Below are 24,000 nucleotides of genomic sequence, written 5' to 3' on the forward strand. Positions count from 1 at the left end.
TGACCGTAGGAAGGCTGCCTAAGCAGGGTGAAGAAGATGAGGTGGTCAGGTGTGTGGTGGTCCGTCACGCTGAGAGAAGAGTTGGTGATGACCACACCCGAGTTCTCCTCCACATGGACGCTGCTCACCGACACCACCAGTTCACTTTGATGCTTCACCTGCTGCAGGAACATAGAACATTCCATTCATTGATAGACTCAGGACACGTTGGGGAGACTATGTGAAGACCAAGGACACGTTGGAGAGACTATGTGAAGACCCAGGACACGTTGGAGAGACTATGTGAAGACCCAGGACACGTTTGGGGGACTATGTGAAGACCCAGGACACGTTGGGGAGACTATGTGAAGACCAAGAACACGTTGGGGAGACTATGTGAAGACCCAGGACACGTTGGAGAGACTATGTGAAGACCCAGGACATGTTGAGGAGACTATGTGAAGACCCAGGACACGTTGGAGAGAATATGTGAAGAAGACCCAGGACACGTTGGAGAGACTATGTGAAGACCCAGGACACGTTGGGGAGACTATGTGAAGACCCAGGACACGTTGGAGAGACTATGTGAAGACCCAGGACACGTTGGGGAGACTATGTGAAGACCCAGGACACGTTGGGGAGACTATGTGAAGACCCAGGACACGTTGGAGAGACTATGTGAAGACCCAGGACACGTTTGGGGGACTATGTGAAGACCCAGGACACGTTGGGGAGACTATGTGAAGACCAAGAACACGTTGGGGAGACTATGTGAAGACCCAGGACACGTTGGAGAGACTATGTGAAGACCCAGGACATGTTGAGGAGACTATGTGAAGACCCAGGACACGTTGGAGAGAATATGTGAAGAAGACCCAGGACACGTTGGAGAGACTATGTGAAGACCCAGGACACGTTGGGGAGACTATGTGAAGACCCAGGACACGTTGGAGAGACTATGTGAAGACCCAGGACACGTTGGGGAGACTATGTGAAGACCCAGGACACGTTGGGGAGACTATGTGAAGACCCAGGACACGTTGGAGAGACTATGTGAAGACCCAGGACACGTTGGAGAGACTATGTGAAGACCCAGGACACGTTGGAGAGACTATGTGAAGACCCAGGACACGTTGGGGAGACTATGTGAAGACCCAGGACACGTTGGGGAGACTATGTGAAGACCCAGGACACGTTGGAGAGACTATGTGAAGACCCAGGACACGTTGGGGAGACTATGTGAAGACCCAGGACACGTTGGGGAGACTATGTGAAGACCCAGGACACGTTTGGGAGACTATGTGAAGACCCAGGACACGTTGGGGAGACTATGTGAAGACCCAGGACACGTTGGGGAGACTATGTGAAGACCCAGGACACGTTGGGGAGACTATGTGAAGACCCAGGACACGTTGGAGAGACTATGTGAAGACCCAGGACACGTTGGAGAGACTATGTGAAGACCCAGGACACGTTGGGGAGACTATGTGAAGACCCAGGACACGTTGGAGAGACTATGTGAAGACCCAGGACACGTTGGAGAGACTATGTGAAGACCCAGGACACGTTGGAGAGACTATGTGAAGACCCAGGACACATTGGAGAGACTATGTGAAGACCCAGGACACGTTGGAGAGACTATGTGAAGACCCAGGACACGTTGGGGAGACTATGTGAAGACCCAGGACACGTTGGAGAGACTATGTGAAGACCCAGGACACGTTGGAGAGACTATGTGAAGACCCAGGACACGTTTGGGGGACTATGTGAAGACCCAGGACACGTTGGAGAGACTATGTGAAGACCCAGGACACGTTTGGGAGACTATGTGAAGACCCAGGACACGTTGGAGAGACTATGTGAAGAACCAGGACACGTTGGAGAGACTATGTGAAGACCCAGGACACGTTTGGGGGACTATGTGAAGACCCAGGACACGTTGGGGAGACTATGTGAAGACCAAGGACACGTTGGGGAGACTATGTGAAGACCCAGGACACGTTGGAGAGACTATGTGAAGACCCAGGACACGTTTGGGAGACTATGTGAAGACCCAGGACACGTTGGGGAGACTATGTGAAGACCCAGGACACGTTGGAGAGACTATGTGAAGACCCAGGACACGTTGGGGAGACTATGTGAAGACCCAGGACACGTTTGGGGGACTATGTGAAGACCCAGGACACGTTGGGGAGACTATGTGAAGACCAAGAACACGTTGGGGAGACTATGTGAAGACCCAGGACACGTTGGAGAGACTATGTGAAGACTCAGGACACTTTGGGGAGACTATGTGAAGACCCAGGACACGTTGGAGAGACTATGTGAAGACCCAGGACACGTTGGAGAGACTATGTGAAGACCCAGGACACGTTGGAGAGACTATGTGAAGACCCAGGACACGTTTGGGAGACTATATGAAGACCCAGGACACTTTGGAGAGACTATGTGAAGACCCAGGACACGTTTGGGAGAGACTATGTGAAGACCCAGGACACGTTGGAGAGACTATGTGAAGACCCAGGACACGTTGGGGAGACTATGTGAAGACCCAGGACACGTTGGAGAGACTATGTGAAGACCCAGGACATGTTGAGGAGACTATGTGAAGACCCAGGACACGTTGGAGAGACTATGTGAAGACCCAGGACACGTTGGAGAGACTATGTGAAGACCCAGGACACGTTGGAGAGACTATGTGAAGACCCAGGACACGTTGGAGAGACTATGTGAAGACCCAGGACACGTTGGGGAGACTATGTGAAGACCCAGGACACGTTGGAGAGACTATGTGAAGACCCAGGACACGTTTGGGAGACTATGTGAAGACCCAGGACACGTTGGAGAGACTATGTGAAGACCCAGGACATGTTGAGGAGACTATGTGAAGACCCAGGACACGTTGGAGAGACTATGTGAAGACCCAGGACACGTTGGGGAGACTATGTGAAGACCAAGGACACGTTGGGGAGACTATGTGAAGACCCAGGACACGTTGGAGAGACTATGTGAAGACCCAGGACACGTTGGGGAGACTATGTGAAGACCCAGGACACGTTGGAGAGACTATGTGAAGACCCAGGACACGTTTGGGGGACTATGTGAAGACCCAGGACACGTTGGGGAGACTATGTGAAGACCCAGGACACGTTGGGGAGACTATGTGAAGACCCAGGACACTTTGGGGAGACTATGTGAAGACCCAGGACACGTTTGGGAGACTATGTGAAGACCCAGGACACGTTGGGGAGACTATGTGAAGACCCAGGACACGTTGGGGAGACTATGTGAAGACCCAGGACACTTTGGGGAGACTATGTGAAGACCCAGGACACGTTGGAGGGACTATGTGAAGACCCAGGACACGTTGGAGAGACTATGTGAAGACCCAGGACACGTTGGGGAGACTATGTGAAGACCCAGGACACGTTGGGGAGACTATGTGAAGACCCAGGACACTTTGGGGAGACTATGTGAAGACCCAGGACACGTTTGGGAGACTATGTGAAGACCCAGGACACGTTGGGGAGACTATGTGAAGACCCAGGACACGTTGGGGAGACTATGTGAAGACCCAGGACACTTTGGGGAGACTATGTGAAGACCCAGGACACGTTGGAGAGACTATGTGAAGACCCAGGACACGTTGGAGAGACTATGTGAAGACCCAGGACACGTTGGAGAGACTATGTGAAGACCCAGGACACGTTTGGGAGACTATATGAAGACCCAGGACACTTTGGAGAGACTATGTGAAGACCCAGGACACGTTTGGGAGAGACTATGTGAAGACCCAGGACACGTTGGAGAGACTATGTGAAGACCCAGGACACGTTGGGGAGACTATGTGAAGACCCAGGACACGTTGGAGAGACTATGTGAAGACCCAGGACATGTTGAGGAGACTATGTGAAGACCCAGGACACGTTGGAGAGACTATGTGAAGACCCAGGACACGTTGGAGAGACTATGTGAAGACCCAGGACACGTTGGAGAGACTATGTGAAGACCCAGGACACGTTGGAGAGACTATGTGAAGACCCAGGACACGTTGGGGAGACTATGTGAAGACCCAGGACACGTTGGAGAGACTATGTGAAGACCCAGGACACGTTTGGGAGACTATGTGAAGACCCAGGACACGTTGGAGAGACTATGTGAAGACCCAGGACACGTTGGAGAGACTATGTGAAGACCCAGGACACGTTGGGGAGACTATGTGAAGACCAAGGACACGTTGGGGAGACTATGTGAAGACCCAGGACACGTTGGAGAGACTATGTGAAGACCCAGGACACGTTGGGGAGACTATGTGAAGACCCAGGACACGTTGGAGAGACTATGTGAAGACCCAGGACACGTTGGAGAGACTATGTGAAGACCCAGGACACGTTGGAGAGACTATGTGAAGACCCAGGACACGTTGGAGAGACTATGTGAAGACCCAGGACACGTTGGGGAGACTATGTGAAGACCCAGGACACGTTGGAGAGACTATGTGAAGACCCAGGACACGTTGGAGAGACTATGTGAAGACCCAGGACACGTTGGGGAGACTATGTGAAGACCCAGGACACGTTGGGGAGACTATGTGAAGACCCAGGACACGTTGGGGAGACTATGTGAAGACCCAGGACACGTTTGGGGGACTATGTGAAGACCCAGGACACGTTGGGGAGACTATGTGAAGACCCAGGACACGTTGGGGAGACTATGTGAAGACCCAGGACACGTTGGGGAGACTATGTGAGGACCCAGGACACGTTGGGGAGACTATGTGAAGACCCAGGACACGTTGGAGAGACTATGTGAAGACCCAGGACACGTTGGGGAGACTATGTGAAGACCCAGGACACGTTGGAGAGACTATGTGAAGACCCAGGACACGTTGGGGAGACTATGTGAAGACCCAGGACACGTTGGGGAGACTATGTGAAGACCCAGGACACGTTGGGGAGACTATGTGAAGACCCAGGACACGTTGGGGAGACTATGTGAAGACCCAGGACACGTTGGAGAGACTATGTGAAGACCCAGGACACGTTGGGGAGACTATGTGAAGACCCAGGACACGTTGGAGAGACTATGTGAAGACCCAGGACACGTTGGAGAGACTATGTGAAGACCCAGGACACGTTGGAGAGACTATGTGAAGACCCAGGACATGTTGAGGAGACTATGTGAAGACCCAGGACACGTTGGAGAGACTATGTGAAGACCCAGGACACGTTGGAGAGACTATGTGAAGACCCAGGACACGTTTGGGGGACTATGTGAAGACCCAGGACACGTTGGGGAGACTATGTGAAGACCAAGGACACGTTGGGGAGACTATGTGAAGACCCAGGACACGTTGGAGAGACTATGTGAAGACCCAGGACACGTTGGAGAGACTATGTGAAGACCCAGGACACGTTGGGGAGACTATGTGAAGACCCAGAACACGTTGGAGAGACTATGTGAAGACCCAGGACACGTTGGAGAGACTATGTGAAGACCCAGGACACGTTGGAGAGACTATGTGAAGACCCAGGACATGTTGAGGAGACTATGTGAAGACCCAGGACACGTTGGAGAGACTATGTGAAGACCCAGGACACGTTGGAGAGACTATGTGAAGACCCAGGACACGTTTGGGGGACTATGTGAAGACCCAGGACACGTTGGGGAGACTTTGTGAAGACCAAGGACACGTTGGGGAGACTATGTGAAGACCCAGGACACGTTGGAGAGACTATGTGAAGACCCAGGACACTTTGGAGAGACTATGTGAAGACCCAGGACACGTTTGGGGGACTATGTGAAGACCCAGGACACGTTGGGGAGACTATGTGAAGACCAAGAACACGTTGGGGAGACTATGTGAAGACCCAGGACACGTTGGAGAGACTATGTGAAGACCCAGGACATGTTGAGGAGACTATGTGAAGACCCAGGACACGTTGGAGAGAATATGTGAAGAAGACCCAGGACACGTTGGAGAGACTATGTGAAGACCCAGGACACGTTGGGGAGACTATGTGAAGACCCAGGACACGTTGGAGAGACTATGTGAAGACCCAGGACACGTTTGGGAGACTATGTGAAGACCCAGGACACGTTGGAGAGACTATGTGAAGACCCAGGACATGTTGGAGAGACTATGTGAAGACCCAGGACACGTTGGGGAGACTATGTGAAGACCCAGGACACATTGGGGAGACTATGTGAAGACCCAGGACACGTTGGGGAGACTATGTGAAGACCAAGGACACGTTGGGGAGACTATGTGAAGACCCAGGACACGTTTGGGGGACTATGTGAAGACCCAGGACACGTTGGGGAGACTATGTGAAGACCAAGGACACGTTGGGGAGACTATGTGAAGACCCAGGACACGTTGGAGAGACTATGTGAAGACCCAGGACACGTTGGAGAGACTATGTGAAGACCCAGGACACGTTGGAGAGACTATGTGAAGACCCAGGACACGTTGGAGGGACTATGTGAAGACCCAGGACACGTTGGAGAGACTATATGAAGACCCAGGACACGTTGGAGAGACTATGTGAAGACCCAGGACACGTTGGAGAGACTATGTGAAGACCCAGGACACGTTGGAGAGACTATGTGAAGACCCAGGACACGTTGGAGAGACTATGTGAAGACCCAGGACACGTTGGGGAGACTATGTGAAGACCCAGGACACGTTGGAGAGACTATGTGAAGACCAAGGACACGTTGGGGAGACTATGTGAAGACCCAGGACACGTTGGAGAGACTATGTGAAGACCAAGGACACGTTGGGGAGACTATGTGAAGACCCAGGACACGTTGGGGAGACTATGTGAAGACCCAGGACACGTTGGAGAGACTATGTGAAGACCCAGGACACGTTGGAGAGACTATGTGAAGACCCAGGACACGTTGGAGAGACTATGTGAAGACTCAGGACACGTTTGGGAGACTATGTGAAGACCCAGGACACTTTGGAGAGACTATGTGAAGACCCAGGACACGTTTGGGAGAGACTATGTGAAGACCCAGGACACGTTGGAGAGACTATGTGAAGACCCAGGACACGTTGGGGAGACTATGTGAAGACCCAGGACACGTTGGAGAGACTATGTGAAGACCCAGGACATGTTGAGGAGACTATGTGAAGACCCAGGACACGTTGGAGAGACTATGTGAAGACCCAGGACACGTTGGAGAGACTATGTGAAGACCCAGGACACGTTGGAGAGACTATGTGAAGACCCAGGACACGTTGGAGAGACTATGTGAAGACCCAGGACACGTTGGGGAGACTATGTGAAGACCCAGGACACGTTGGAGAGACTATGTGAAGACCCAGGACACGTTTGGGAGACTATGTGAAGACCCAGGACACGTTGGAGAGACTATGTGAAGACCCAGGACACGTTGGAGAGACTATGTGAAGACCCAGGACACGTTGGGGAGACTATGTGAAGACCAAGGACACGTTGGGGAGACTATGTGAAGACCCAGGACACGTTGGAGAGACTATGTGAAGACCCAGGACACGTTGGGGAGACTATGTGAAGACCCAGGACACGTTGGAGAGACTATGTGAAGACCCAGGACACGTTGGAGAGACTATGTGAAGACCCAGGACACGTTGGAGAGACTATGTGAAGACCCAGGACACGTTGGAGAGACTATGTGAAGACCCAGGACACGTTGGGGAGACTATGTGAAGACCCAGGACACGTTGGAGAGACTATGTGAAGACCCAGGACACGTTGGAGAGACTATGTGAAGACCCAGGACACGTTGGGGAGACTATGTGAAGACCCAGGACACGTTGGGGAGACTATGTGAAGACCCAGGACACGTTGGGGAGACTATGTGAAGACCCAGGACACGTTTGGGGGACTATGTGAAGACCCAGGACACGTTGGGGAGACTATGTGAAGACCCAGGACACGTTGGGGAGACTATGTGAAGACCCAGGACACGTTGGGGAGACTATGTGAGGACCCAGGACACGTTGGGGAGACTATGTGAAGACCCAGGACACGTTGGAGAGACTATGTGAAGACCCAGGACACGTTGGGGAGACTATGTGAAGACCCAGGACACGTTGGAGAGACTATGTGAAGACCCAGGACACGTTGGGGAGACTATGTGAAGACCCAGGACACGTTGGGGAGACTATGTGAAGACCCAGGACACGTTGGGGAGACTATGTGAAGACCCAGGACACGTTGGGGAGACTATGTGAAGACCCAGGACACGTTGGAGAGACTATGTGAAGACCCAGGACACGTTGGGGAGACTATGTGAAGACCCAGGACACGTTGGAGAGACTATGTGAAGACCCAGGACACGTTGGAGAGACTATGTGAAGACCCAGGACACGTTGGAGAGACTATGTGAAGACCCAGGACATGTTGAGGAGACTATGTGAAGACCCAGGACACGTTGGAGAGACTATGTGAAGACCCAGGACACGTTGGAGAGACTATGTGAAGACCCAGGACACGTTTGGGGGACTATGTGAAGACCCAGGACACGTTGGGGAGACTATGTGAAGACCAAGGACACGTTGGGGAGACTATGTGAAGACCCAGGACACGTTGGAGAGACTATGTGAAGACCCAGGACACGTTGGAGAGACTATGTGAAGACCCAGGACACGTTGGGGAGACTATGTGAAGACCCAGAACACGTTGGAGAGACTATGTGAAGACCCAGGACACGTTGGAGAGACTATGTGAAGACCCAGGACACGTTGGAGAGACTATGTGAAGACCCAGGACATGTTGAGGAGACTATGTGAAGACCCAGGACACGTTGGAGAGACTATGTGAAGACCCAGGACACGTTGGAGAGACTATGTGAAGACCCAGGACACGTTTGGGGGACTATGTGAAGACCCAGGACACGTTGGGGAGACTTTGTGAAGACCAAGGACACGTTGGGGAGACTATGTGAAGACCCAGGACACGTTGGAGAGACTATGTGAAGACCCAGGACACTTTGGAGAGACTATGTGAAGACCCAGGACACGTTTGGGGGACTATGTGAAGACCCAGGACACGTTGGGGAGACTATGTGAAGACCAAGAACACGTTGGGGAGACTATGTGAAGACCCAGGACACGTTGGAGAGACTATGTGAAGACCCAGGACATGTTGAGGAGACTATGTGAAGACCCAGGACACGTTGGAGAGAATATGTGAAGAAGACCCAGGACACGTTGGAGAGACTATGTGAAGACCCAGGACACGTTGGGGAGACTATGTGAAGACCCAGGACACGTTGGAGAGACTATGTGAAGACCCAGGACACGTTTGGGAGACTATGTGAAGACCCAGGACACGTTGGAGAGACTATGTGAAGACCCAGGACATGTTGGAGAGACTATGTGAAGACCCAGGACACGTTGGGGAGACTATGTGAAGACCCAGGACACATTGGGGAGACTATGTGAAGACCCAGGACACGTTGGGGAGACTATGTGAAGACCAAGGACACGTTGGGGAGACTATGTGAAGACCCAGGACACGTTTGGGGGACTATGTGAAGACCCAGGACACGTTGGGGAGACTATGTGAAGACCAAGGACACGTTGGGGAGACTATGTGAAGACCCAGGACACGTTGGAGAGACTATGTGAAGACCCAGGACACGTTGGAGAGACTATGTGAAGACCCAGGACACGTTGGAGAGACTATGTGAAGACCCAGGACACGTTGGAGGGACTATGTGAAGACCCAGGACACGTTGGAGAGACTATATGAAGACCCAGGACACGTTGGAGAGACTATGTGAAGACCCAGGACACGTTGGAGAGACTATGTGAAGACCCAGGACACGTTGGAGAGACTATGTGAAGACCCAGGACACGTTGGAGAGACTATGTGAAGACCCAGGACACGTTGGGGAGACTATGTGAAGACCCAGGACACGTTGGAGAGACTATGTGAAGACCAAGGACACGTTGGGGAGACTATGTGAAGACCCAGGACACGTTGGAGAGACTATGTGAAGACCAAGGACACGTTGGGGAGACTATGTGAAGACCCAGGACACGTTGGGGAGACTATGTGAAGACCCAGGACACGTTGGAGAGACTATGTGAAGACCCAGGACACGTTGGAGAGACTATGTGAAGACCCAGGACACGTTGGAGAGACTATGTGAAGACTCAGGACACGTTTGGGAGACTATGTGAAGACCCAGGACACGTTGGAGAGACTATGTCTCCCAGCTGGTCTGGGAACACCTCAGGATCCTCCTGGGAGGAACTGGACCAAGTATCTGGGACTACTTTAGATAGGTGGAACAAAATGGATGGATGGACATATTTATTGAAATGTTTATTGAAATATCTATTTAATAATTTATTTCATTATTTATTTACTTATTTATCCAACTAATTAATTTTCTATTTAATCATCTGTTTATTTATCTCTCTAATTAATTTTCTATTTAATTATTTATCCCCCGAATGAAGTTTCTATTTAATTATCTATGTACTTATTTATTTAATTGTTTATTTACTTATTTATTTAATTGTTTATTTAATTATCTATTTACTTATTTATTTCTCGCTTTAATTAGTTTTCTATTTAATCATCTATTTAATTATTTATCGCTCTAATTAATTTTCTATTTAATCATCTATTTATTTATTTATCTCCCAAATTAATTTTTTATTTAATCAACTATTTAATTATTTATCCCCGAATTAATTTTCTATTTAATTATCTATGTACTTATTTATTTAATTATCTATTTACTTATTTATTAATTGTTTATTTAATTATCTATTTACTTATTTATTAATTGTTTAATTACCTATTTACTTATTTATTGCTTTAATTAGTTTTTTATTTAATCATCTATTTAATTATTTATCGCTCTAATTAATTTTCTATTTAATCATCTATGTATTTATTCATCTCTCTAATTATTTTTCTCTTTAACCAACTATTTAATTATTTATCCCCGAATTAAATTTCTATTTAATTATCTATGTACTTATTTATTTAATTGTTTAATTATCTAATTAATTATCTATGTACTTATTTATTTAATTGTTTAATTATCTATTTACTTATTTATTAAATTGTTCATTTAATTATCTATGTACTTATTTATTTATCGCTTTAATTAATTTTCTATTTAATCATCTATTGATTTATTTATCCCTCTAATTTCTATTTATTTATCTATGTACTTATTTTTTGAATTGTGTATTTAATTATCTATTTACTTATTTATTCATCTCCCTAATTAATGTTCTATTTAATCTTCTATTCATTTATTTATCTCACTAATTAATTTTCTATTTAATCATCTGTTCATTTATTTGTCTCACTAATTATGTATATTTCAATATCTATGTACTTATTTATTGGTTATTTATTAAATATTTAATAATCCATTCACTAATGTATTTGTGTATTAAAAACATTTATACATGAATTATTTCACTATTACATTTCATATTTACTTAGTAATTTATTGATATATTTTCTGATCTATTCATGTATTTCATTATTTATTTACTTATCTATTTATATGATCTTATATATATTTAATTATCAAATTATTTATTTATTAACATATTCATTTAATGACCTATTTAATTATGTTTATGTATTTAGTTATACAAATAGTTATGTATTCATCTATTCAATTATCCATTTATCTATGTAATTATTTATTTACTCGTTTATTTAATTATATATTTAATGATCTATTATTGATCAAATGATGCATTTTATTATGCATTCACTTAATTTTATATTCAATAATTAATTATGTGTAGAAGCTTCATGAATTTATTTTATTCATCAAAATCAGCCATCAAAGTTGGTGGGCGGGGCCAAATAAAAATGTGTTGGGAGTTTCCTCCTCTCCCAGCTCGCTAGCCTCAATCTGAACCTTGGTATTTACCGTGATGACGGACTGGCAGTGTGTCGCGCCTCGCCAAGGAGCAGCGAGAATACCAAGAAGCGCATATGCCAAATTTTCAAAGAGAACGGCCTACGGATCACGATTGAAGCCAACAAGCAAACCGTCAACTTCCTCGACGTCACTTTCAACCTGAGAAATAACAGCTACCAACCATTCACGAAACCCAACACAACACTCCAATACGTGCACCATGACAGCAACCACCCACCCACCACCACGAAAAGAATACCTACCGGAATCAATAAAAGGCTATCGATGCTGTCATCTAGCAAAGCTGAATTTGACCAAGCAACCCCCCCGTACCAAAAAGCCCTTGATGAAAGCGGATACAATTTCACCCTCACCTATGAACCCACGCCAGGAAACCAGCCAAAAAAGAACAGAAAACGAAACGGCATCATCTGGTACAACCCCCCATACAGCAAAAACGTCTCAACGAACATTGGACACAAATTCCTCAATCTGATTGACAAACACTTTCCCAAAGACAACAACCTAAGAAAAGTATTCAACAAGAACAACATTAAATTGAGCTACAGCTGCATGAACAATATACAACAAATCATCTCAAACCACAACAAAACAATTGCAAATGAGCCGTCGACCCCCAGTCAGAGCGACTCCAAAACCAACAAAGCATGTAACTGTCGAAAGAAACCTGATTGCCCCCTCAACGGGGGGTGCTTACAAACATCAGTTGTCTACCAATCTAAGGTAATACGCAAGGACATTAACACATCCGACACATATGTAGGATTAACCGAGGGTGAATTCAAAACCAGATGGAACAATCACAAGGCTTCTTTCAGGAACAAAAACCTGCGAAATACCACAGAACTCAGCAAACACATTTGGGACCTCAAAGACAATAATGTTGAATATTCAATAACATGGCAAATTCTTGCATCCAGCACACCTTACAATAGTGGTAATAAAAGATGCAACCTATGCTTGAAAGAGAAACTGTTTATTATTTACCGTCCAGACCTGTCATCCCTCAACAAGCGCAGCGAAATTGTGACAGCATGCCGCCATAGACGGAAACACCTCCTAGGTAACACATGAGCCAATCACCACGCCCCTACGCCAGCCTGTACCCACCCACTCTGTGCCCTATATAAACCATGGTATGCGAATGCTCCCATTAAAATCTCCTGATGATTGAGGGTACCCCCCCTCATGAAACAGGCCTGTAGAGATGAAATAGTCTTGTGATTTTTTTTTCCCACACATACATATATTGCGCTCTACTACGGTATCGAGCACTATTTTTTGGATAACCTTATTAAGACATATATATATATATATATATATATATATATATATATATATATATATATATATATATATATATATATATATATATATAAAATATCCAAACATGTAGTTTTGTTCTGTCTTAACAAAACCACAAATTAATGTAAGAATATAGTTATTTCTTTATTTGGTACCTGAATTATTCCTGAATGAATATTTATAGTAGTTAGTGAAAATTGTGATTATTTGAAAAATGTTGATATTTCCACAAGCATCTTTGTGAGTACAAATAGAAAAGTAGAAGAAAACTTGACACAAAAAGGAGGATACACTCATCGCCTACACTCTCTGCATCCTGGGGTCACGCCGCACACTCAAGCCTGCTCACCCGTAACATCTGATTATGTATGTAAGGAAAAAAGGAAAATAAACAAACATCCGAAGATACCATTTTTTCTGTCTTAACAAAACTTTTCTCCCCTTTTCTTTATTTGGTACCTGAATTAGTCCTAAATAAAGTTTTATAGTAGTTGTGAAAATTGTGATTATTTGAAAAATGTTGATATGTCTACAGCATCTCTGTAAGTAAAAAGAGTAGAAAACTTGACAAAAAAAAAGGAGGATGCACACATCGCCTACACTCTCTCTGCATCCTGGGGTCACGCCGCAAGCTCAAGCCTGCTCACCCGTAACATCTGATTGTGTGTGTATATATATATATATATATATATATATATATATATATATATATATATACATATATTTAAAATAAATACATAAAATAAGAATAAAACAAAGGAAAAAATGTTAAAATGACAACAAAAAAAAAACATCATATATAATTTTTTCAGTCCTACCAAAACCCAAAAATTAATTTAAGAATATACTTGTTTCTTTATTTGGCACCTGAGTTATTCCTGAATGAATATTAATAGTATTCGTGAAAATTGTGACTATTTGAAAAATGTTGATATGTCCACAGCATCTCTGTGAGTAAAAAGAGTAGAAAACTTGACAAAAAAAAGGAGGATGCACACATCGCCTACACTCTCTCTGCATCCTGGGGTCACGCCGCAAGCTCAAGCCTGCTCACCCGTAACATCTGATTATGTGTGTGTGTGTGTGTGTATATATATATATATATATATATATATATATATATATATATATATGTATGTGTGGGAAAAAAATCACAAGACTATTTCATCTCTACAGGCCTGTTTCATGAGGGGGGGTACCCTCAATCATCAGGAGATTTTAATGGGAGCATTCGCATACCATGGTTTATATAGGGCACAGAGTGGGTGGGTACAGGCTGGCCTAGGGGCGTGGTGATTGGCTCATGTGTTACCTAGGAGGTGTTTCCGTCTGTGGCGGCATGCTGTTACAATTTCGCTGCGCTTGTTGAGGGATGACAGGTCTGGACGGTAAATAATAAACAGTTTCTCTTTCAAGCATAGGTTGCATCTTTTATTACCACTATTGTAAGGTGTGCTGGATGCAAGAATTTGCCATGTTATTGAATATTCAACATTATTGTCTTTGAGGTCCCAAATGTGTTTGCTGAGTTCTGTGGTATTCCGCAGGTTTTGGTTCCTGAAAGAAGCCTTGTGATTGTTCCATCTGGTTTTGAATTCTCCCTCGGTTAATCCTACATATGTGTCGGATGTGTTAATGTCCTTGCGTATTACCTTAGATTGGTAGACAACTGATGTTTGTAAGCACCCCCCGTTGAGGGGGCAATCAGGTTTCTTTCGACAGTTACATCCTTTGTTGGTATTGGAGTCGCTCTGTCTGGGGGTCGACGGCTCATTTGCAATTGTTTTGTTGTGGTTTGAGATGATTTGTCGTATATTGTTCATACAGCTGTAGCTCAATTTAATGTTGTTCTTGTTGAATACTTTTCTTAGGATGTTGTCTTTGGGAAAGTGTTTGTCAATCAGATTGAGGAATTTGTGTCCAATGTTCGTTGAGACGTTTTTGCTGTATGGGGGGTTGTACCAGATGATGTCGTTTCGTTTTCTGTTCTTTTTTGGCTGGTTTCCTGGCGTGGGTTCATAGGTGAGGGTGAAATTGTATCCGCTTTCATCAAGGGCTTTTTGGTACGGGGGGGTTGCTTGGTCAAATGTGCCCTATATAAACCATGGTATGCGAATGCTCCCATTAAAATCTCCTGATGATTGAGGGTACCCCCCCCTCATGAAACAGGCCTGTAGAGATGAAATAGTCTTGTGATTTTTTTCCCACACATACATATATTGCGCTCTACTACGGTATCGAGCACTATTTTTTGGATAACCTTATTAAGACATATATATATATATATATATATATATATATATAATTTTTTTTAAACAAACGACAAACAAAACAAAAAAATCCAAATATTTAGTTTTGTTCTGTCTTAACAAAACCGCAAATTAATTTAAGAATATAGTTATTTCTTTATTTGGTACCTGAATTATTCCTGAAAAAATGAATTTATAGTAGTTGTGAAAATTGGGATTATTTGAAAAATGTTGATATTTCCACAAGCATCTTTGTGAGTACAAATAGAAAAGTAGAAGAAAACTTGACACAAAAAGGAGGATACACTCATCGCCTACACTCTCTGCATCCTGGGGTCACGCCGCAAACTCAAGCCTGCTCACCCGTAACATCTGATTATGTATGTAAGGAAAAAACGAAAATAAACAAACATCCAAAGATACCATTTTTTCTGTCTTAACAAAACTTTTCTCCCCTTTTCTTTATTTGGTACCTGAATTAGTCCTAAATAAAGTTTTATAGTAGTTGTGAAAATTGTGATTATTTGAAAAATGTTGATATGTCTACAGCATCTCTGTAAGTAAAAAGAGTAGAAAACTTGACAAAAAAAAAGGAGGATGCACACATCGCCTACACTCTCTCTGCATCCTGGGGTCACGCCGCAAGCTCAAGCCTGCTCACCCGTAACATCTGATTGTGTGTGTGTATATATATATATATATATATACATATATTTAAAATAAATACATAAAATAAGAATAAAACAAAGGAAAAAACGTTAAAATTACAAAAAAAAAACATCATATAATTTTTTCAATCCTAACAAAACCCAAAAATTAATTTAAGAATATACTTGTTTCTTTATTTGGCACCTGAGTTATTCCTGTATGAATATTAATAGTATTCGTGAAAATTGTGACTATTTGAAAAATGTTGATATGTCTACAGCATCTCTGTAAGTAAAAAGAGTAGAAAACTTGACAAAAAAAAAGGAGGATGCACACATCGCCTACACTCTCTCTGCATCCTGGGGTCACGCCGCAAGCTCAAGCCTGCTCACCCGTAACATCTGATTGTGTGTGTGTATATATATATATATATATATACATATATTTAAAATAAATACATAAAATAAGAATAAAACAAAGGAAAAAACGTTAAAATTACAAAAAAAAAACATCATATCATTTTTTCAATCCTAACAAAACCCAAAAATTAATTTAAGAATATACTTGTTTCTTTATTTGGCACCTGAGTTATTCCTGTATGAATATTATTAGTATTCGTGAAAATTGTGACTATTTGAAAAATGTTGATATGTCTACAGCATCTCTGTGAGTGAAAATAGTAGAAAACTTGACACAAAAAGGTGGATACACACATCGCCTACTCTTTCTGCATCCTGGGGTCACGCCGCAAGCTCAAGCCTGCTCAGCCCTAACAGGTGAACACACCTTAGTGAGTGAAAATGTGGTGAGTGGGTGAAAAGTGGTCACCTGGATGTGGATCTCCACGTCGAAGGCTTCGGTCTGACTCGGTCCATCGCTGACGTAGAAACTGAAGTCGTCTCGCTGACTCTGCTGACCTTCGCTCTGCACGTAGAAGATGTGATCCGAGGACAGGTCGTCTACGGAGAAAGGAGCGTCGGGCGTGATGACCTGGGCGCCGCCCACTGATCCACCTGGACAGGTGGAGAAGATTAGAGCGGGCGTATAATAGAAGTGTGTTATTATCCAACATTATGTTTATATAATATAAAACATATATAATACAAACATATATAATGCAAACATATATAATATAAAACATATAATATAAACGTATATAATACAAACATACATAATATAAAACATACATAATATAAAACATATATAATATAAACGTATATAATACAAACATATATAATATAAAACATATATAATATAAACATATATAATATAAAACATATATAATATAAAACATATATAATATAAACATATAATATAAAACATATAATATAAACATATAATATAAAACATATAATATGAAACATATATAATATAAACATATATAATATAAAACATATAATATAAAACATATAATATAAAACAGATATAATATAAAACATATAATATAAACGTATATAATACAAACATATATAATATAAAACATATATAATATAAAACATATATAAACGTACATAATACAAACATATATAATATAAAACATATATAATATAAACATATATAATACAAACATATATAATATAAAACATAATATAAACGTATATAATACAAACATATAATATAAAACATATATAATATAAAACATATAATACAAACGTATATAATACAAACATATATAATATAAAACATATAATATAAACATATATAATACAAACATATATAATATAAAACATATATAATATAAACATATATAATATAAAACATATATAATATAAAACATATATAATATAAACATATATAATACAAACATATATAATATAAAACATATATAATATAAAACATATATAATATAAACATATAATATAAAACATATAATATGAAACATATATAATATAAACATATATAATATAAAACATATAATATAAAACATATAATATAAAACATATATAATATAAAACATATAATATAAACATATATAATACAAACATATATAATATAAAACATATATAATATAAAACATATATAAACGTACATAATACAAACATATATAATATAAAACATATATAATATAAACATATATAATACAAACATATATAATATAAAACATATATAATATAAAACATATATAATATAAACATATAATATAAAACATATAATATGAAACATATATAATATAAACATATATAATATAAAACATATAATATAAAACATATAATATAAAACATATATAATATAAAACATATAATATAAACGTATATAATACAAACATATATAATATAAAACATATATAAACGTACATAATACAAACATATATAATATAAAACATATATAATATAAACATATATAATACAAACATATATAATATAAAACATATATAATATAAACATATATAATATAAACATATATAATACAAACATATATAATATAAAACATATATAATATAAAACATATATAATATAAACATATATAATATAAAACATATATAATATAAAACATATATAATATAAACATATATAATACAAACATATATAATATAAAACATATATAATATAAAACATATATAATATAAACATATAATATAAAACATATAATATGAAACATATATAATATAAACATATATAATATAAAACATATAATATAAAACATATAATATAAAACATATATAATATAAAACATATAATATAAACGTATATAATACAAACATATATAATATAAAACATATATAAACGTACATAATACAAACATATATAATATAAAACATATATAATATAAACATATATAATACAAACATATATAATATAAAACATATATAATATAAACATATATAATATAAACATATATAATACAAACATATATAATATAAAACATATATAATATAAAACATATATAATATAAACATATATAATATAAAACATATATAATATAAAACATATATAATATAAACATATATAATACAAACATATATAATATAAAACATATATAATATAAAACATATATAATATAAACATATAATATAAAACATATAATATGAAACATATATAATATAAACATATATAATATAAAACATATAATATAAAACATATATAATATAAAACATATAATATAAACGTATATAATACAAACAAATATAATATAAAACATATATAAACGTACATAATACAAACATATATAATATAAAACATATATATAATATAAACATATATAATACAAACATATATAATATAAAACATATATAATATAAAACATATATAATATAAACATATAATATAAAACATATAATATGAAACATATATAATATAAACATATATAATATAAAACATATAATATAAAACATATAATATAAAACATATACAATATAAAACATATAATATAAACGTATATAATACAAACATATATAATATAAAACATATATAAACGTACATAATACAAACATATATATAATATAAAACATATATAATATAAACATATATAATACAAACATATATAATATAAAACATATATAATATAAACATATATAATACAAACATATATAATATAAAACATATATAATATAAACATATAATATGAAACATATAATATGAAACATATATAATATAAACATATATAATATAAAACATATAATATAAACGTATATAATACAAACAAATATAATATAAAACATATATAAACGTACATAATACAAACATATATAATATAAAACATATATAATATAAACATATATAATACAAACATATATAATATAAAACATATATAATATAAAACATATATAATATAAACATATAATATAAAACATATAATATGAAACATATATAATATAAACATATATAATATAAAACATATAATATAAAACATATAATATAAAACATATATTATATAAAACATATAATATAAACGTATATAATACAAACATATATAATATAAAACATATATAATATAAAACATATATAAACGTACATAATACAAACATATATAATATAAAACATATATAATATAAACATATATAATACAAACATATATAATATAAAACATATATAATATAAAACATATATAATATAAAAATATAATATAAAACATATAATATGAAACACATATAATATAAACATATATAATATAAAACATATAATATAAACGTATATAATACAAACATATATAATATAAAACATATATAATATAAAACATATATAAACGTACATAATACAAACATATATAATATAAAACATATATAATATAAACATATATAATACAAACATATATAATATAAAACATATATAATATAAAACATATAATATAAACGTATATAATACAAACATATATAATATAAAACATATATAAACGTACATAATACAAACATATATAATATAAAACATATATAATATAAACATATATAATACAAACATATATAATATAAAACATATAATATAAACGTATATAATACAAACATATATAATATAAAACATATATAAACGTATATAATACAAACATATATAATATAAAACATATATAATATAAACATATATAATACAAACATATATAATACAAACATGTATAATATAAAACATATAATATAAACGTATATAATACAAACATATATAATATAAAACATATATAATATAAAACATATATAATATAAAACATATAATATAAACGTATATAATACAAACATGTATAATATAAAACATATAATATAAACGTATATAATACAAACATATATAATATAAAACATATATAATATAAAACATATATAATGTTTATAATGTATAACTCTCACCTGGTTTGGTGTTTTCAATGAAGCCGTACTTGGGGGGGCGGAGCAACCACACCTGCAGGTTCTTCCTGGGCGTGTCCTGCTCCGATACGCTGATGTGATTGGTCGACAGCTGCACACGACCTCCTTCTTGCACCTGCCCACCAAAGAACTACACCACATTAGCCATCAACAACTAAATACCTCCGATTACAACTAACTAGCAGCACTCGTGCAGCCTGGTGACGCTACCACTAATGTGTCGGCAAGTCACGGTTGTCTCCGAGAATTTGGTGGTTTTGTGCTTATTGGCAATCGAAGATCACGACAGGCTGGATTTCATCCGTCCCAAAAGTGAACCATAGCTCTGTCGCAATGGCAGCACTCGTGCAGCCTCGACGGCGCTACAACTAATGTTTTGGCAAGTCACGGTTCTCTACAGAAAGTTGGTGGTTTTGTGGTTATTGACAATTGAAGATCACCACAGGTTGGATTTCATCTGTCCCAAATGTGAACCACAGCTCTCTAGCAATGGTAGCACTCGTGCAAACTTGTGGCGCTACCGCTAATATTTTTGCAAGTCACGGTTGTCTCCAAATAGGTGGTGGTTTTAAGTTATTGACAATCGAAGATCACGACAGGTTGGATTTCATCTGTACGAAAAGTGAACCATAGCTCTGTCGCAATGGCAGCACTCGTGCAGCCTCGACGGCGCTACAACTAATGTTTTGGCAAGTCATGGTTCTCTACAGAAACTTGGTGGTTTTGTGGTTATTGACAATCGAAGATCACGACAGGTTGGATTTCATCTGTCCCAAAAGTGAACCATAGCTCTGTTGCAATGGCAGCACTCGTGCAGCCTTGTGAAGTTAGCGCTAATGTTTTGGCAAGTAATGGTGGCCGACAAAAAGTTGGTGGTTTTGTGCTTATTGATAATGAAGATCACGACAGGCATTTGTCCCAAAAGTGAACCACAGCTCTGTAGCAATGGCAGCACTCGTGCACACGACCACCACCTCCATGCTCGGCTGGAGACGAGACAGATTGTGTTGGCAGATGTTTGCACCATGCTGCTGCACACTGACTACTCTGAAGTGTATTTCTATAGATGTTAAAGAAAGGAGGACCTTTATGGCTCCGCCCACGCTGACCACGGGCACAGGTGTGTGCACAGGTGTGATGGTGATGGTGACCATCTGGTTGTCAAGGCGATGGTTGTCAGAGTCGTACACCACCAAGTGGAAGACGTCCGTGACCGGCTGGTCGCCCGTCTCTAACGTGGTGACGTAACTGTGGACAGGACAACATGCTGAAACCTGAAACCACTCCTCTACTAAATACTACTACTATTACTCAGTACTAGATACTACTACTATTACTTAGTACTAAATACTACTACTATTACTCAGTACTAGATACTACTACTATTACTTAGTACTAAATACTACTAACATTACTCAGTAATAAATACTACTACTTTACTCAGTACTACATACTACTAACATTACTCAGTAATAAATACTACTACTATTACTTAGTACTAAATACTACTAACATTACTCAGTAATAAATACTACTACTTTACTCAGTACTAGATACTACTACTTTACTCAGTACTATATACAACCACTTTACTCAGTACTAGATACTACTACTATAACTCAGTACTACATTTTACTACTATTACTCAGTACTACATACTACTACTATGACTCAGCACTAGATACGACTACTTTACTCAGTACTAGATACTACTACTATTACTCAGTACTAGATACTACTACTATTACTTAGTACTAAATACTACTACTATTACTCAGTACTAGATACTACTACTATTACTTAGTACTAAATACTACTAACATTACTCAGTAATAAATACTACTACTTTACTCAGTACTACATACTACTAACATTACTCAGTAATAAATACTACTACTATTACTTAGTACTAAATACTACTAACATTACTCAGTAATAAATACTACTACTTTACTCAGTACTAGATACTACTACTTTACTCAGTACTATATACAACCACTTTACTCAGTACTAGATACTACTACTATAACTCAGTACTACATTTTACTACTATTACTCAGTACTACATACTACTACTATGACTCAGCACTAGATACTACTACTTTACTCAGTACTAGATACTACTACTATCACTCAGTACTACATACGACCACTTTACTCAGTACTAGATACTACTACTATTACTCAGCACTAGATACTACTACTTTACTCAGTACTAGATACTACTACTATCACTCAGTACTACATACGACCACTTTACTCAGTATTAGATACTACTACTATTACTCAGTACTACATTTTACTACTATTACTCAGTACTACATACTACTACTATGACTCAGTACTAGATACTACTAACATTACTCAGTACTAAATACTACTACTATTACTCAGTACTAAATACTACTACTATTACTCAGTACTAGATACTACTACTTTACTCAGTACTAGATACTACTACTATTACTCAGTACTACATACTACTAACATTACTCAGTACTAGATACTACTACTTTACTCAGTACTACATACAACCACTTTACTCAGTACTAGATACTACTACTATTACTCAGTACTAGATACGACCACTCTACTCAGTACTACATACTACTACTATTACTCAGTACTAAATACTACTACTTTACTCAGTACTAGATACTACTACTATTACTCAGTACTACATACAACCACTTTACTCAGTACTAGATACTACTACTATTACTCAGTACTAAATACTACCACTTTACTCAGTACTAGATACTACTAATACTCAGTACTACATACTACTACTTTACTCAGTACTAGATACTACTACTCAGTACTACACACTACTACTTTACTCAGTACTAAATACTACTACTTTTACTCAGTACTAAATACTACTACTATTACTCAGTACTAAATACTACTACTATTACTCAGTACTACATACTACTACTATTACTCAGTACTAGATACTACTACTTTACTCAGTACTAGATACTACTACTATTAATCGGTACCAGATACTACTACTTTACTCAGTACTAGATACTACTACTATTACTCAGTACTAGATACTACTACTTTACTCAGTGCTAGATACTACTACTATTACTCAGTACCAGATAC

General features: G+C 38.4%; 1 protein-coding gene across 1 annotated transcript in view; it reads right to left on the reverse strand.

Moving 5' to 3' along the window:
- fras1 (Fraser extracellular matrix complex subunit 1) overlaps positions 1-24,000 on the reverse strand; it is a 383,712-nt gene that overhangs the window by 56,719 nt on the left and 302,993 nt on the right. Inside the window, exons 39-42 of the mRNA XM_072912400.1 lie at positions 21,975-22,137; positions 20,872-21,004; positions 16,935-17,119; positions 5-161 (exon numbers count right to left, since the gene is read on the reverse strand). Coding sequence (XP_072768501.1) covers positions 5-161; positions 16,935-17,119; positions 20,872-21,004; positions 21,975-22,137 — 638 coding nt within the window. The remainder of the gene's footprint in view (positions 1-4; positions 162-16,934; positions 17,120-20,871; positions 21,005-21,974; positions 22,138-24,000) is intronic.

The sequence above is a fragment of the Nerophis lumbriciformis genome, linkage group LG03, assembly GCF_033978685.3.
Source record: "Nerophis lumbriciformis linkage group LG03, RoL_Nlum_v2.1, whole genome shotgun sequence".
NCBI lineage: Eukaryota > Metazoa > Chordata > Actinopteri > Syngnathiformes > Syngnathidae > Nerophis > Nerophis lumbriciformis.